Source organism: Cydia splendana, chromosome 6 (assembly GCF_910591565.1).
Source record: "Cydia splendana chromosome 6, ilCydSple1.2, whole genome shotgun sequence".
In the NCBI taxonomy this organism is placed as follows: Eukaryota; Metazoa; Arthropoda; class Insecta; order Lepidoptera; family Tortricidae; genus Cydia; species Cydia splendana.
Window position 1 is genome coordinate 20,067,663 of NC_085965.1, and position 14,631 is coordinate 20,082,293.

The 14,631-nt window shown below is 38.1% G+C and overlaps 2 protein-coding genes across 2 annotated transcripts in view; one reads left to right on the top strand and one right to left on the bottom strand.

Moving 5' to 3' along the window:
- The window catches only part of LOC134791696 (adenylosuccinate lyase), a 69,132-nt gene that overhangs the window by 49,334 nt on the left and 5,167 nt on the right, over positions 1-14,631 (top strand). The gene's annotated exons all lie outside the window — the stretch shown is intronic.
- On the bottom strand, positions 1,164-13,880 carry LOC134791764 (protein snakeskin). The gene is made up of 4 exons (XM_063762915.1): positions 13,658-13,880; positions 3,689-3,885; positions 2,140-2,269; positions 1,164-1,630 (listed from the first exon to the last, which is right to left on the bottom strand). Exons 1-4 carry the CDS (start codon positions 13,706-13,708, stop codon positions 1,535-1,537), a joined length of 474 nt encoding a protein of 157 aa, XP_063618985.1. The 5' UTR covers positions 13,709-13,880; the 3' UTR covers positions 1,164-1,534.

Below are 14,631 nucleotides of genomic sequence, written 5' to 3' on the forward strand. Positions count from 1 at the left end.
CAATCAACCGAAGCAAAACCAAGCTGATGATTGTGGATCGCGCCGGCCGCCTGTCTGCAGCTCCTACAATCCAGGGTATAGACACTGTTGATGAGTTCGTATATCTGGGGTCAAAGATATGTAATGATGGCAGCTGTGTTCCGGAGATCAAAAGGCGCATAGGAATGGCTAAAGATGCCATGACGCGGCTTCAGAAAATATGGCGTAATCGGGGAATATCCAGAAACACTAAAATGAGACTTGTACGAGCCCTTGTATTTCCAATATTTATGTATGGAGCCGAAACGTGGACAATCAAAAGCAGAGAGAAACAACGGATCGATGCCTTTGAGATGTGGTGTTGGAGGCGTATGCTGAGAATACCATGGACAGCTAAGCGCACGAAACACTCCATACTGTTGGAACTCGACGTGAAAGTGCGATTGTCCACAATCTGTGAACAACGCTTCCTAAGTTACTTTGGCCATATAATGAGAAGGGGAGACGAAAGTTTGGAAAGGTTAATCGTTGTTGGTAATACTGATGGCAAAAGGTCACGGGGCCGTTCACCAGCACGATGGACTGACCAACTCAAAGGCGAGGAACCATCTCAGAAATTCTATGACGTGGTGAGGAAAGCGATGGACCGGAATCGATGGCGAGAGTGTGTTCGTGCCCGAACAAAACCCACCAACCACGATCATCAGTCATGATGGATGCGACCAAGAAGAAGAAGTAACGTTTGTTATTAAAGTTCTACGGTAACACGTAATAATTTTTTTGCAAACTGTAACATGTAAGTAATCATTTAATGGATTAATTCTAGATTTCAATATATGGGCAACACGGCAAAATTTGTAACTAACGTTTATTGCTGCTGTGTTATACCTGTTGGTGAGTACATTATAAAACACTACTCTCCCCCCCCCCCCCCCACCTTCGGCGTCACCCCCTCCCCCCTTGAAAAGTGTCCCATTTTACAGATTTTCTCAATTTTCAGGAAAACTATACAAGCTAAGATAAAATGGTCAAAGACTAAATTACTTATTAATAAATTTCCTACAAATAACTACGTACATTCGTTTTAATACGAGTTATAGTTTTCAAGCTATGGTGCGCCAAAGTTTACTAAAAATCTGCCATTGACAAAAAGCGAGGAAGTAGATTATGAATGAAATGCAACATTGTTTTAAATTACATTTATTTCAAAATAGCTGCTAGATATAACTTACCTAGAAATACACACGAAATATTGGTGGTATCTACAGTATAATTATAAAAATATTACCTAAATGTGATGGTAACTTTAAAATCCGCTCGATGTTCGTCAAGAAATGACACCGTCGATATAATTTACTTAACAAAAAATGCACACTTATAGGTGGGAAAACATGAAAAGTCTGGAGAGCTAAACATAATTGGCAAGGAAATTCAAAAAAGAAAACGCAACTTTCACAAAAATGAAAATCAAAGAACTACCGATAAAAATGTTTTCGACAGCTGAGCACTTAAACTATATTTTTATATTTAGATAAGATATAGTTAAGGCTATTGTTTACATCTCCTTCGTGTAGTGTATGACGGAGAGCGCGGTATCTAGAAGGTACACGGCTCCTTGGATGACACAGAGAGCACCAACTGCTAGGCCCACCTGAAATGGCAACAAAATTAGGTTAGAATTACCTAAGGTGTAAAACGTGACCTCTTTCAGAGGACAAGGGAGGTGTTAATCTGGGGTTTATTGCCTTAATTGCTTTAGACGCCTAAGTTAGACGACCCATTTTCTTTGAACCTGTAGTACCCTAACGTTTCACGCTTGCTATTACCTACATTAGGTAGTAGAATTATAGATCACCATCAATTAAAATAAATATACTAAAGAAGGTTTCTGACGCTGTTAAGCAATTACTGTGGACACTAACGGGACATTTCTTCAAGTTTGTATAAAAAAAGATGACTCTTCTTGCTGTTGGATTGAATATGCGATGTTGACGCGGCGCGATATTCTACTTCAACATCGCGTGATAAAGGTCGGTTGTAACTAACCGTCTGTCACCTTTAAATTGGATGGGAAATTTCGTTGTTTACTGCTGATTCCTGCTGGTCAGTCCATCAAATGTAGTTGGTGCAACTGGGCCTTAATCTGACTGAGGGCATTACCTGTTTCTCAGCGAAGACGAACTGGTACTGATGCTCGCCCTGGTACCCGCCCCAGTAGTGCAGCGCCACGGCCCCCACGGCGATCCATAGGAACACGCCCACAAAGTTCATCACGATCTCGGAAAGGGCCCTGGAAATACAAAGAATTAATTAAGCCTCCTTTGTAAGTCTTAGTGATGAAGCTGAGGCCCCGTAAAACCCTCAAGAAACTCATAATTTTGCTCAATAGTTCTGTCGTACATATCGAAATTCAGTTCATCTACTGCTGAATCTAAGCATTTTTTACTAGGCCACTCCGCGGTCCTAGACTCATCCATTACTTGTCGACCGGCACCATCTTATATATCTCGTACATAATGTGACCTTCGAGCCGGTGATCTCCAGTCTCCACGCTACTCTTTAACGACTTTCAAATATTCAGTATTATGGTTTAGTCCATATCTCTAGTTGGTCTTAGTTTTTAACATGCCGAGAAATCACGGGTAATAACAGGATGTTACTAGTACACAATTGGTTGAGATACTCGCGATGTTTGTCAACTTCATAGCGACAAATTCCTTTATCATCCGCAATACTCGCACGCCAAGTTGTTTATTTACTTAATTAAATCCGCTCAGTATTCTGGAAAATATCCATTCGAGGAAAAAAGCCAAGATTGTGCAGTATCGGTAATATACCTGTTCAAGTCACTTTTGAATCTCTTGTTAACGGAATTGAAGTATTTAGGGAATCAATCAGCACGATCAAATGGAGAGCGCACTTCAAGAGCGTATACCTACACCATCAAGCGATTCTCCTGCTCAAGTACATGTTACTCTTATTAATAGTAGCGATAAAGGTCAGACTGTAAACCAGGAGCGTGTAAATGAAGAATCCTCCAAAAACCGCTTGTTTTGTGGACTGCTTCTAATTTATACTGCATTATTGCAGAACAATATAAAAGAAAATGAATAAGCTTTCACACTTTCCGATTATTGATCTATTAATAACTTAGGGATAGGAATTAAACAAATATGTATAAACACTTTTACGGCGGCGCTAAATCATTCTTGTAAGCGGCATATAATGGAATTGCCAGAGAAACTGAATGCATAAGCACTTCCTGTAATTCTAGATGAGGAATCCAGTAATAACCAATGTGGCTTAGTAGAAAGAAGTAATCTTGCCAACATACCTCTTGTGTTCAGTGGTCATATCGAAGAGGAACGTGATGCACTGCACCAGCGTGTAGATGAGGTAGCCGACGATAACGCCGGACGCGACGACCTCGGCGTCCGGGTTCTCCTCGTTGAGGTCCCATAATGTGACGCCCACACCAAGTAACAACATGATTAAGAAACGACAGTGCTTCTAGCAAACATACCTCTTGCGCTCAGTGGTACCGAACAGGAACGTGATACACTGCACCAGCGTGTAAATGAGGTAGCCGACGATGACGCCAGACGCGACGATCTCGGCGTCCGGGTTCTTCTCGTTGAGGTTCCATGTGACGCCGTCGCCAAGAAACATAACATGACTGATGAAACGACAGTGTCTCTAGCCGACATACCTCTTGTGCTCAGTGGTACCGAACAGGAACGTGATACACTGCACCAGCGTGTAGATGAGGTAGCCGACGATGACGCCGGACGCGACGATCTCGGCGTCCGGGTTCTTCTCCTCGTTGAGGTTCCATGTGCCGCCGACGCCGAGGAACTCGCCGTTGTAGCCCGTGCGGTACAGGATCAGGATGATGACGTTTAAGACCTGGAGACAGGAGTTAGTTGGTCAGATAAGGTGTCGATTACGTAATAAATTTAGGTAATTTATAATTTCTTCTTATGTTTCTTTAACAAATTTATATTTTTGATGGTGTAAAAGGTTTTTTCTATATATGAGACAAACTTAGCGTTAGCCAAGAAGTTATGTGTACAATGATACTTTCAAAGCTCTTACAAAGCTACTGTTTATCGAAATAATGATCTTAAAGCCAAATTTAGCAAGTACTTTGATTTTGGTGATTTTGTTTAGTATTACTTTGTACATACAAGCATGTAGATTTTTGGTTTGTCGATGGTCTACTTTCTTTTTTAAGTGTGAATGCTACGTTAACTTGGTTACTATGTATAAGAAAATCTTAACTTCATCCTGTCAGAGTCTAAAATGTATGTTCTATTTGTTTCGTAAAATTTTGCCCATAACTCATTAGTGTTTACTTCTGTGTAACAAGTTGGAACAATAACTAATATACGGTAGTGATTTAATTACAGTGTAACAGGTACCTTATCAGGTCTTTATCTCGTTACTCATTTCCGGTGTGTCATCCCTAATATATTACGATCCGAGATAGGTTACTGTCATTAGTGTCTCTATTGTAAACAATCAGACTACACCGTGCTAATTAGATAACTACATATTTAGTTAAACCAGAGAACAAACCTCTTATTTCTCTAGGATTATTATTTTGATCACTACACAGATATCACAACTGACATAAATGTGGCAATTGACGATGCTGATTAATTGGTTAGTTTTACGATATGTGTACCTAGTTACTCTAATTTTTAACCAGATATAAGAGACGTGTATATTCTTTGTTAGCCTTCTATTTTTTCCCTAGGTTGACTTTATACCTAACTATTGACTGACTTTTAGCTTATTGGTGCGTAAAACATTAATTTTAATACACTGTTTGACCCTTGTTTTCATAAACAACAGAGGTCTTTATGTAAGTTACACTTATTAAACGACATTTATTGACAGCAAAACAAACCATTTTGACCTTAGAGGATATAACCAAACGGAGACGCCATGTCTATAATTTTCGGTACAAAATAGTCTGCCGTTTTTTGCGGGGGAGGGGCACATCAAATGTATACGTAACGTCAAAATAGCCATGTCAGATAAACGTCAGTTCATACATGTGGTTGACATGTGGTTGACCATTGGCCGCCTATTTTCGACAGAGGGGAACGCCTGTTAATGACCACTCCGTTTGGTTATATTCTCTAAGATTTTGACCTCCGATTACGATTAAACAGGTCAGATTATGACAAAAACAAGTTTGACTTATTTCAAAAAACAATAGCTTGGTTTTGCGTATCGAAAATAACCAGTATCACAAAAATTTTGCACATGAGATCACCCATTGACAGTTCCACGTTCGATACGTATTAATCGATAACGATAAGATAAGGTAAGATAAGCTAGCCGGAATCAAACGTACGCACAACGTCGCTTTGTTCGGCGGACAGATTCCACGAATACTTTGCTTGAAGATGAGACATTCGTCAACATAGATCGTCTCTGGAATTCACTCCCTCTCAACATAAGACAAGCCCCGAGCAAATTTACTTTTCACCTCAGCAGCTCGAACAAGGGTACTTTGCTTCTTAAAAACAGTGAGCAAAATGCGATTTTGCTCACTAAGTCATTTTGTCTCACTCGGTGAGCAAAATGCGATTTTGCTTTTGCATTTTGCTCACTGAGTGAGACAAAATGAGTGAGCAAAATTGCATTTTGCACACTGAGTGAGACAAAATGTCATTCAAGTGACCTTTATAGTCAAATGTCATTTCAACATGCGGGGTCTAATACAAGTTCGATATACTTGGGTTCTATTATCTCTGTCCCTCTAGGTATGTTCTCACTGCTTAGGGTGAAAAAAATTGTGTACTACACGAGATCAAAGTTATTTACATCTCGTGCGCTTTTGAATCCCTTACTACGCTCAAGATTCTAAATTAGATTATAGAATATTTCGCTTGCACGGGACTCAAAATAAGCACTCGAAGAAATATCAAACTTTGATCTCTTGTTGTACAAATAACTATTTAAGAGGATGCTGCATAAACATCTGCTGAAACAAGAGTATGAGTAGGTAGTATCCATCGTAATGTATTAATATGTATGTGAGAATTATGTAGTAGTATATTCATTGTATATATTTTATTATTTTTATCTGTATATTGTATATGTAGTTTATTATATTTTTCAGTTGTTTGCAATAGTTCCTAATTAAATTCTCTTACTTTTCTTCTTGCACCATTTTTATTACATATCTCTTTAGCTCTATGGTTGACTGGTAGAGAATGCCTTTAGGCATTAAGTCCGCCATTTGTACATTTTATTTGTATTTTGTGCAATAAAGTTTGAATAAATAAATGAATAGCCTAACAATTAATCATTTACTACACGGAGCATTTATTCGAAACTGGCTCGTACCCCCTCGACTTCGTGAACGTAAAATTGATCATGAATGTCAAAAATTATCCTATATCCTTTTCCGGGCGTCAAACTGTGTTCTTTTTCCTCGCGTTATCCCGGCATTTGGCTCTTGGGAGCCTAGGGTCCGCTTGACAACTAATCCTAAGAATTGACGTAGGCAGTAGTTTTTACAAAAGCGACTGTCATCTGACCTTCCAACCCAGAGGGGAAACTAGGCCTTATTGGGATTAGCCCGGTTTCGATGTTCACGATGTTTTCCTTCACCGAAAAGTAACTGGTAAATATCAAATGATTTTCGTACATAAATTCCGAAAAACTCATTGGTACGAGCCGGTGTTTGAACCCGCGGCCGCGACCACCGGATTGAAAGTCGCACCCTCTTACCGCTAGGCCACCAGCGCTTTTTTCGGGCGTCAAACTGTCTCCATGCCAAATTTCAGCGTGCAAAGGTAACAGGCAGACAGACAGTTATATCTACTATCGCATTTATATTTATTTTCAGAAGCTGTGCTTATGTAAGTCAAAGTAAGGCCTTTATTTGTTTCGATATATTGCATCCATTTAGAGATTTTAGAGTGATCATCCACCTTTGCTAATTTCTCTCTAGAAAAAATCCTAACTATCCCTATCCATATCCAATCGCTGGAGCATGTGGAAGTCAACGTCCATATTGTTTGAATCGGGCATCCGGGCGGCAATTACGTACATACTCTGGTTATTACGATCACCGTTATAATTGTCAGCTGTCGGCGGCAGAGTACACAGAGATTTTATGACATGTGACTAGAGTATGAATTCATAGAGGTACTGTGTTTACTGGTGATGTCCGGGGTGAATTTATTACATTAATTTTCTTTAAGAATTTTAGATAGTCTGATTATTTGACTTACATGCAGTTAAAAACTAACCTAAGAAACTATTTGTATCATGTGATCTAATTGGTTTGTGGTTGCATTATGTTATGTTACTATAGACGAGATGACGAGAAGAACATGCAGCAAAAAGATTGGCCATCACTTTATCCCTTTATGGAACTAAGGTGACATAGATACTGCGAATAAAGCAGGCAAACACATTGCATTATCTGTTTTTTATCAAAATAACGCTGGTTCATCTTTTCGTTTTGGTCAATATAAATTAGCTTTTTAAATATCTTTGCCAGAGAAACGTTTAAAGAAATTCCGAAGATCCAAATAGAGAAGATTCCAAATAATTCACATTTCAAGAAACTTCAAGTTTTAATCGCTCATTGCAAGTTTCTACTTATATTTAGTCATTTCCTGTTTTCTATCAGAAAAACGCTGATCAAATAGATTCATCTTTTCGTTTTGGTCAATATGAATAAGCTTTTTAAATATATTTACCAGAAAAACGTTTAAACAAAAAATCTGAAGATCCAAACACAGAAGATTCCAAATAATTCACATTTCAAGAAACTTCCATTTTTAATCGCTCATTGCAAGTTTCTACTTATATTTAGTCATGTCTCGCTTTATTAGGCACTCTTTTTGATCGATTCTCGAGAAACCAATTGGCCGTGACATTGCGTTTTGTTTTAAGATTTCGACTACGAGTAGGAAGGCTTTTTTTTCATCTCTTACGAAACGCAAAACACAATCAGCCAGTATAAGTGTGACCCCGAGATCTTTAACATTATACGTGATCGAAGATCACAAATTCTTTTGAATCTTTTGTGGAAAGGCCTCTGTAAGCTTTATAAATATATAGCTGTTTGACATTCCAAGGCTAGTTTTTCTTTTCAGTCCGGACGCGCGCAAATTCGACACAGATTCAGTTTGTTTTGAGTGACGAATCGGTGATTTTAGGAGGAAAATCAGCTTACACTTTCCATACAAATGTTTCTAAGAATAGGGTTTGTATTTTTATGTCGATTGTGCAAAGGAAACATACACGCGTTAATTGGCACTTAGGTAATATAATTTAGTAACTCTATATACTTTTTTTATTATTATCTAGGTTTAATTATACATCTTAAATTTAATTAAAAATATCTATAAGTTGAAGTGTTTCTCTTCCCGCAGTGTTTGTCTTACCCATCTAACTTTAATATATAGTTAATTCGTTAGGTAGGTACGTATGAATTAGCTATGGATTTCCTGTGACACCCGATATGGGTTTTCGAAACGTTTAGTCATGAAACCATATATTACTTACGGGTCATGAAAACAGGGCACATTATACATTAACCTCAATCTCAATTGTCTGTTATCCGGCCTAATAGGGAAATATGACAATTAATTATCATAAGGGTACTCCGGATCGTAAGTTAACATATGACCTGCCCCGAGCGTGAGTAATCGAGTCAGTTAATTGAAGCGTTCTGGCCCTGTAGACAACATGTCAATCGTTAACGCTACGTAGCGAACGAAACGCAACTGTCACTGTCACACTAATAAGGTAGAGTGATACACAAAGCGATTCGATGGCGAAGCGCAAGCGATTGTCACTCTGGCTAGGCCGCTTGCTCGATTCTACACTGTTTCTACTAGATCTTAGAATTGGTCAATTATTATTAGACCCCTAGACACGTGACACGTAACAAATATTATGTAATTAGATAATAGACATATACTGGTCTGGCAATAGAGCAACTTAAATGATTTAGGGCCACTTGCAGCATCCCACTAACCCAGGGTTAACCAGTTAAACCAAGAGTTAACCATGATTACCCGTACAATTTGACACTGGGTTAACCCGTTTAGGGTTAACCCCGGGTTAGTGGGATGGTGCAAGTGGCCCTTAGTGAATGATATTCTCCTGCAGCGACTTACGCGCCGGTTTGATAACTTTATGTAATTTGTTTGATTATGTCAATTATTGAGTAATATTCTGATTATACATTGATTGACTGTAAATCAAGGGTTCAGCAACTCATAAAGGCAATATATGCCATTTGAACCGCGTTTTAAATGTTCCATTTTCCAGTATCATTGATATTTAAAATAACTATCGTTGACATAAAAACCACTGCTTTTCAATTTCTTTAAATTCTCGTGTAGTCCCGTAACCCGCAGTTCTGCTGCAAAATTATTTTCATAAACGAGAGAAATAACTCAGTCAAAACAAAAGAGAACGATGGTTTTGATACTTAATTACGTATTGAACCTGTGGACCACATTTGTAGTAGGTAGTTACGGTATATACCGTCTTTACCAAAAGGCACACGGGACCCGTGCCCAGGGCCCCCATCCTCACGGGACCCCGAAGGACAGACAGTAACAGTATATTTGATTACTTACCCATAATAAATAGAAGTCATAGATCATAGTAGAAAAATGTTAGTTTAATTAGCTTTCTGTACTTTCCAAAAGGGCCAGGGCCAAAATTCGTATGTGCCCAAGAGCGCGACATAGTTTAAGACGGCCCTGAGTATTTACGGTACCCAAATGCCGACGGTACCCTCTAGCGTCTAGCGGAACTCTTGACCATATTCCGTTCTAAGATGTTTACGGCCTTCCATGCCGGAATGCAAATCTCCTGCGCACAATGGCGTCCCTCGGCGCGCGCGCCGTTTGCCTTGGGCAGATTTACCTTGGCGGGACGTGACCGACTTTACTGACATGTAACTGATGCTTTATTTACATGCTTAATTACAGCCTTATTTTATTTGAATAGGTGATGGGTATATGAATTGACACTAGAGGTCCGTGTTGTTATCGCAAAACACATTGTTTATTTACCTACCTCATCACCGCGATGAAAATATTTAAGTACCTATAGGTATACCGTAACTGACTACGATTATAAACCATCTTTTGACCCGCCTTGATTTCAAAGAATAAATGAAGCCTCTAATACATCAAAGTCAGAGGCAAATCATTTTGAACTAAATGAATATACTGCATAATGAGACATTCACCGAAATGAAAGTATTTAATGCCTAGACTAGACCTGAATAAGGAGATAAGGAATTTCTTTTCATTTCTCGTAATATTAGTATTTTATTTACTTTCATTCAACACACGGACATCCTTATTGATAACCGAGTACTAGCCACTACTAATAGGTAAGTAGTATAAGAGTTAGTCACCAGTTATTCAGTAGGAACTAGTGAGTAACCCCGCTGATAAGGGTGTTTGTTCTTGCTTGCAACACTACGCTTAAAAGGAGCTCGTAATTTATGGATTACAAGTTTCATTGGTACAGTCAGCTATGGAAATTCAGTAGAGACTAGGTACGCACAGATATGTATGAGTATGCTATTTCAAGACCCGGAAGCACCAAATGGTCTCTCAACGGTTAGTCAAAACTTGTCTGTATGAAAAGTTTCATGGTTTTCTACGGGATGACAGTTGCCACTGACCAACTAAAACGCTTAAAGGTGACAGTCCATTTCCAACGACAGCAGCACTACCATTCATTTTACTATGGAAATTGACAATAACACCGACGCGTTCGTACTAGTAGTGCAGCTGCGGTCAGAAATGGAATGTTACCCTAACACATCTTAATTCAGACGTCCAAACTGTTACCCTAACTAGGATTAAAAAAAAATGTCCTAGTTAGTGCAATACTAAATTCGTTTACACTTTTACGACGTGATTTCTTATAAGTAGCAGTAGTTTATCACAAGGCAGGTTTAATTACCTACTAACTTCTAAAGGTTTGACTACATGCGACTGATTTGTATTATGTTAATAACTTTAATAAGTAAAAAATATATACACTCTATTTATAACCACAATGATAGCTTTTGTTTCTACTAAAAAATCACCGCGCATCTTCGTCACCCAGTTATGTTGTAAACTTACAGCGTCAAATTTCCAACATTTTCTTCCTATAAACTGACCTGACCTAAATACTATAAAAATGTAATGATTTTCCATTTCGTGGTGTATGCATAGAGCGAGGTGTAAATAAGCCATAGTGATTGTATATCAACTGGGTGAGGCTTATCGCGGTGATACGGAACGGGGCCGCATACCTGGTGCCGAGGCGTTGAAACAATGACATTAAGCTAAAAGGCTGGGTTTGTCATGTGCATGTGCTTTAGGTTGATATTCCGCCTGCCCAATTTGCAGTTGTATGAGTTGTCAAGAACGTTAAGTCACTACCTAAACAAAGTGTTGATGTCAAAAATACGTAAACAATAAAACACAGGAATTAAGCGATATCTGGAACTTGTAGTATATTAGTTAAGGGTATTTGTATAATACTGTACCTACCTACATTTATATATAATAAACCAGTGTTAAATCGTCCGTGCGAAATAATCTATCGTCACGAATAACATTATTATTAATCCCGCACACGATTCTGCTGCGAATTTAATAAGTGTAGGAGCAAAGTTCGATGTGTCCTAAGTAACAACAATTAAATAAAACCATTGCTGTTTAACTTTAATGATTTATTAAAACTCTATCAAGCAACATTTTTAATAACATTTTAGGAATAACTATTTAACTATAGTGCTACTTTTCCCATAAACATCGCTTAGAAACTTCATTCATTTATTTTGATCTGACACGCAATAGGAGGGCTTGTCCAAAACACGCAAAGCGGTGCACACCTACAGACCTACATCCCTTATACAGGTTTGAATTAGGCCAATTACCGAGAAAATTCACTACAGCCAATCAACATTGGGAATCAGTCCATTGGAATATAATCATAATACATACTTTTAACTGCTTTATGCTGATGGCCTAGCAGGGTCATGGGTTCAAACCCCGGCTCGTACCAATGAGTTTTTCGGAACTTATGTACCAAAAATCATTTGACATTTACACGTCGCTTTTCGGTGAAGGAAAACTTCGTGAGGAAACCGGACTTATCCTAATAAGGCCTAGTTTACCCTCTGGGCCTACTAGTGCCTATGAGCCGTGGCAAAATTCCGGGACAACGCGAGGAAGATGACTTTTAATTGCTTAATGTTTAGGCTCAGTGGATTAACTTGATAATTGATCCCATGTAGGTACTAGGTAGGTACTTAATTATAGACCGAGCGAGCGCTAAACGTCTTCATGTCAGTTTGGACTAAAATGCTTCAGTATGTCTATCCGGCTGTTCTCTTCTACAGGTACCTTTAGAGCAAGTTCTACTTATATACTTATATTTATATGGAATTGTTTTTTGGATTCAGCTTTTAATTGGTATTTTTGGCGAAGCTATGGGGGTTTGCCAAGTCTGCTAACAGGTTACAGAGTGACCAGTGTAAACAAGCTATATTTAAAATGCATTATACATACTTTAGTACTCAAATATAATTTATAAAGCTAAGGCAAGGAGAACTATATTTTCATCTTATAAACGCCAAGATTCTAATTGCTACATTTACCGACCTGCCAAATATTTATTCACGCCAAACTCAGGAAGGTATATTATATATCGTGTCGCCGTGTTTTAAAGTTAAGGTTAAAGATTTGGTGACACAGATATTGTTATCTTTTGTTTGCTAACGTGCGTTGGTGACGCCATCTTTACGCGAAGTTAGTCAATGAATATGCTCTTAATCCTCTCTAATTAACGCTTCAATAGGTACAAATAATAATTATAAATACACACTTAACTGTAAATAATCTAAAAACTATTTATCTGAATTCCTATACAAAGATAGCACTTGTTGGCATACATATTTATGGCATAACCAAAAAAAACGTTAAATGCACTTTGATCGTACCTATGATCTTCGCCCCGTATAAGTCTAGTCTATACCTACCTAATCTCAACTTGATTTTCTCGGGACTATCACTGTTTTAGCCCTGTGCCAATCCGTAAGTCATTTATTGGTAGTATTGAACTTATCTTTGCACACGAACTCTGTAAAGGGTTCGAAACGTCGGGATGTATAGGTAGTATGAATTCAATATTCGTAACTATCGCGGTAACCGAAGACAATATTATCTGAACTGAAAATAACGTTAAACAACTCCTTGTAAATGTAATTACCTACGAGTTATACTAGTACTTACTAAAAATGGTTGCACCCTATTTCGAGTAACTATGAGTACCTATAATATCTAAAATTGCATTAGAATGAGTAACATTATCTTTGTATTCTACATGGCTGCCCTATTTACCGACAACAGGTATGACTCACAGGTGTATTACTCATGAAATCCCTGTGGTCATTCATTCCATTATCTATTTTGTCTCAAGAGAACCCATTAAGAATAATGACAAGCAATACTGCATATCCTACTGTAACCATTTAAAACTTGCCTTTGCCAATCGAAACACATCTGATCTGAAGCAGACGTTAAAAAAAATGTCTACCTCTATATTGCTTTCAATGACGATTCGCTTTCATTTTCAAAAACATTTGAAACAAGAAAAACAAACAGATACTCACAATTTTGAACACTTTCACTGTGATCGTCGCTATCGTCTGCACCGAAACCATTTTTGCACTTTTTTGACACTTTTTGATGAAAAAAAACAAGATTCACTTCGTGTGTCGTTTACGTTCAGCTCTTCACTGGTTTGTTTTTGCTTATCAGTGCCTACAGTTTTATCATTTAGTTCGCTAAGTAATCTTATCTCTTTCAGCGAATTACTGGGGCAACCTGTAGGCTAGCTTTACACGAATATGTTCTTAAAGATATAGACAGTAGAGGTAATTATGCCATAGCATTAGTTTTACTTATTAAACTGGAAACATTATCTATAGGGTTGCCATTGTAAAGGATACCTACTTTCAGTGTTTTCACCTGAAATAAGTCCCGAGTTGTGCCAGAAAAAAGTTTTTGGCAAAATTTAAATTTTTGGTACAAGCTTTTATCGCTGACTGTACTTTTTCTTCCTTCTCTTCAACTAATCATCGAGACAATTCTAAAAACCCCAAATACAATTAAGCTTCGTTGTTTTATCACAGAGTTCCTATCACCACCTGTCTCCATCATCAAATCAACTCGATGTCATAATTTTATTCACCACTATCCTTGTACTTATATCCTAATAATAAAAAAACAGATATTATAATGCGTCTAGGTAATGAATTCAAAAACAGATACCGCAAAGCTATACTTATTTTAAACATTGGTTGTTGATGTTCTTAAAAAAACCGGGCAAGTGCGAGTCGGACTCGCGCACGAAGGGTTCCGTACCACCATCCAAATACTGACCACTCCCGACGTTGCTTAACTTTGGTCAAAAATCACGTTTGTTGTATGGGAGCCCCATTTAAATCTTTATTTTATTCTGTTTTTAGTATTTGTTGTTATAGCGGCAACAGAAATACATCATCTGTGAAAATTTCAACTGTCTAGCTATCACGGTTCGTGAGATACAGCCTGGTGACAGACGGACGGACGGACGGACGGACGG

Excerpts from the sequence above, each read along its gene's own strand:
- LOC134791764 (XM_063762915.1), bottom strand. The coding sequence starts at position 13,708 with ATGGTTTCGGTGCAGACGATAGCGACGATCACAGTGAAAGTGTTCAAA. Across the intron at positions 3,886-13,657 it reads CAGTGAAAGTGTTCAAAATT|GTCTTAAACGTCATCATCCT; the intron begins GTGAGTATCTGT and ends TCCTGTCTCCAG. Across the intron at positions 2,270-3,688 it reads GGTACCACTGAGCACAAGAG|GGCCCTTTCCGAGATCGTGA; the intron begins GTATGTCGGCTA and ends TTGTATTTCCAG.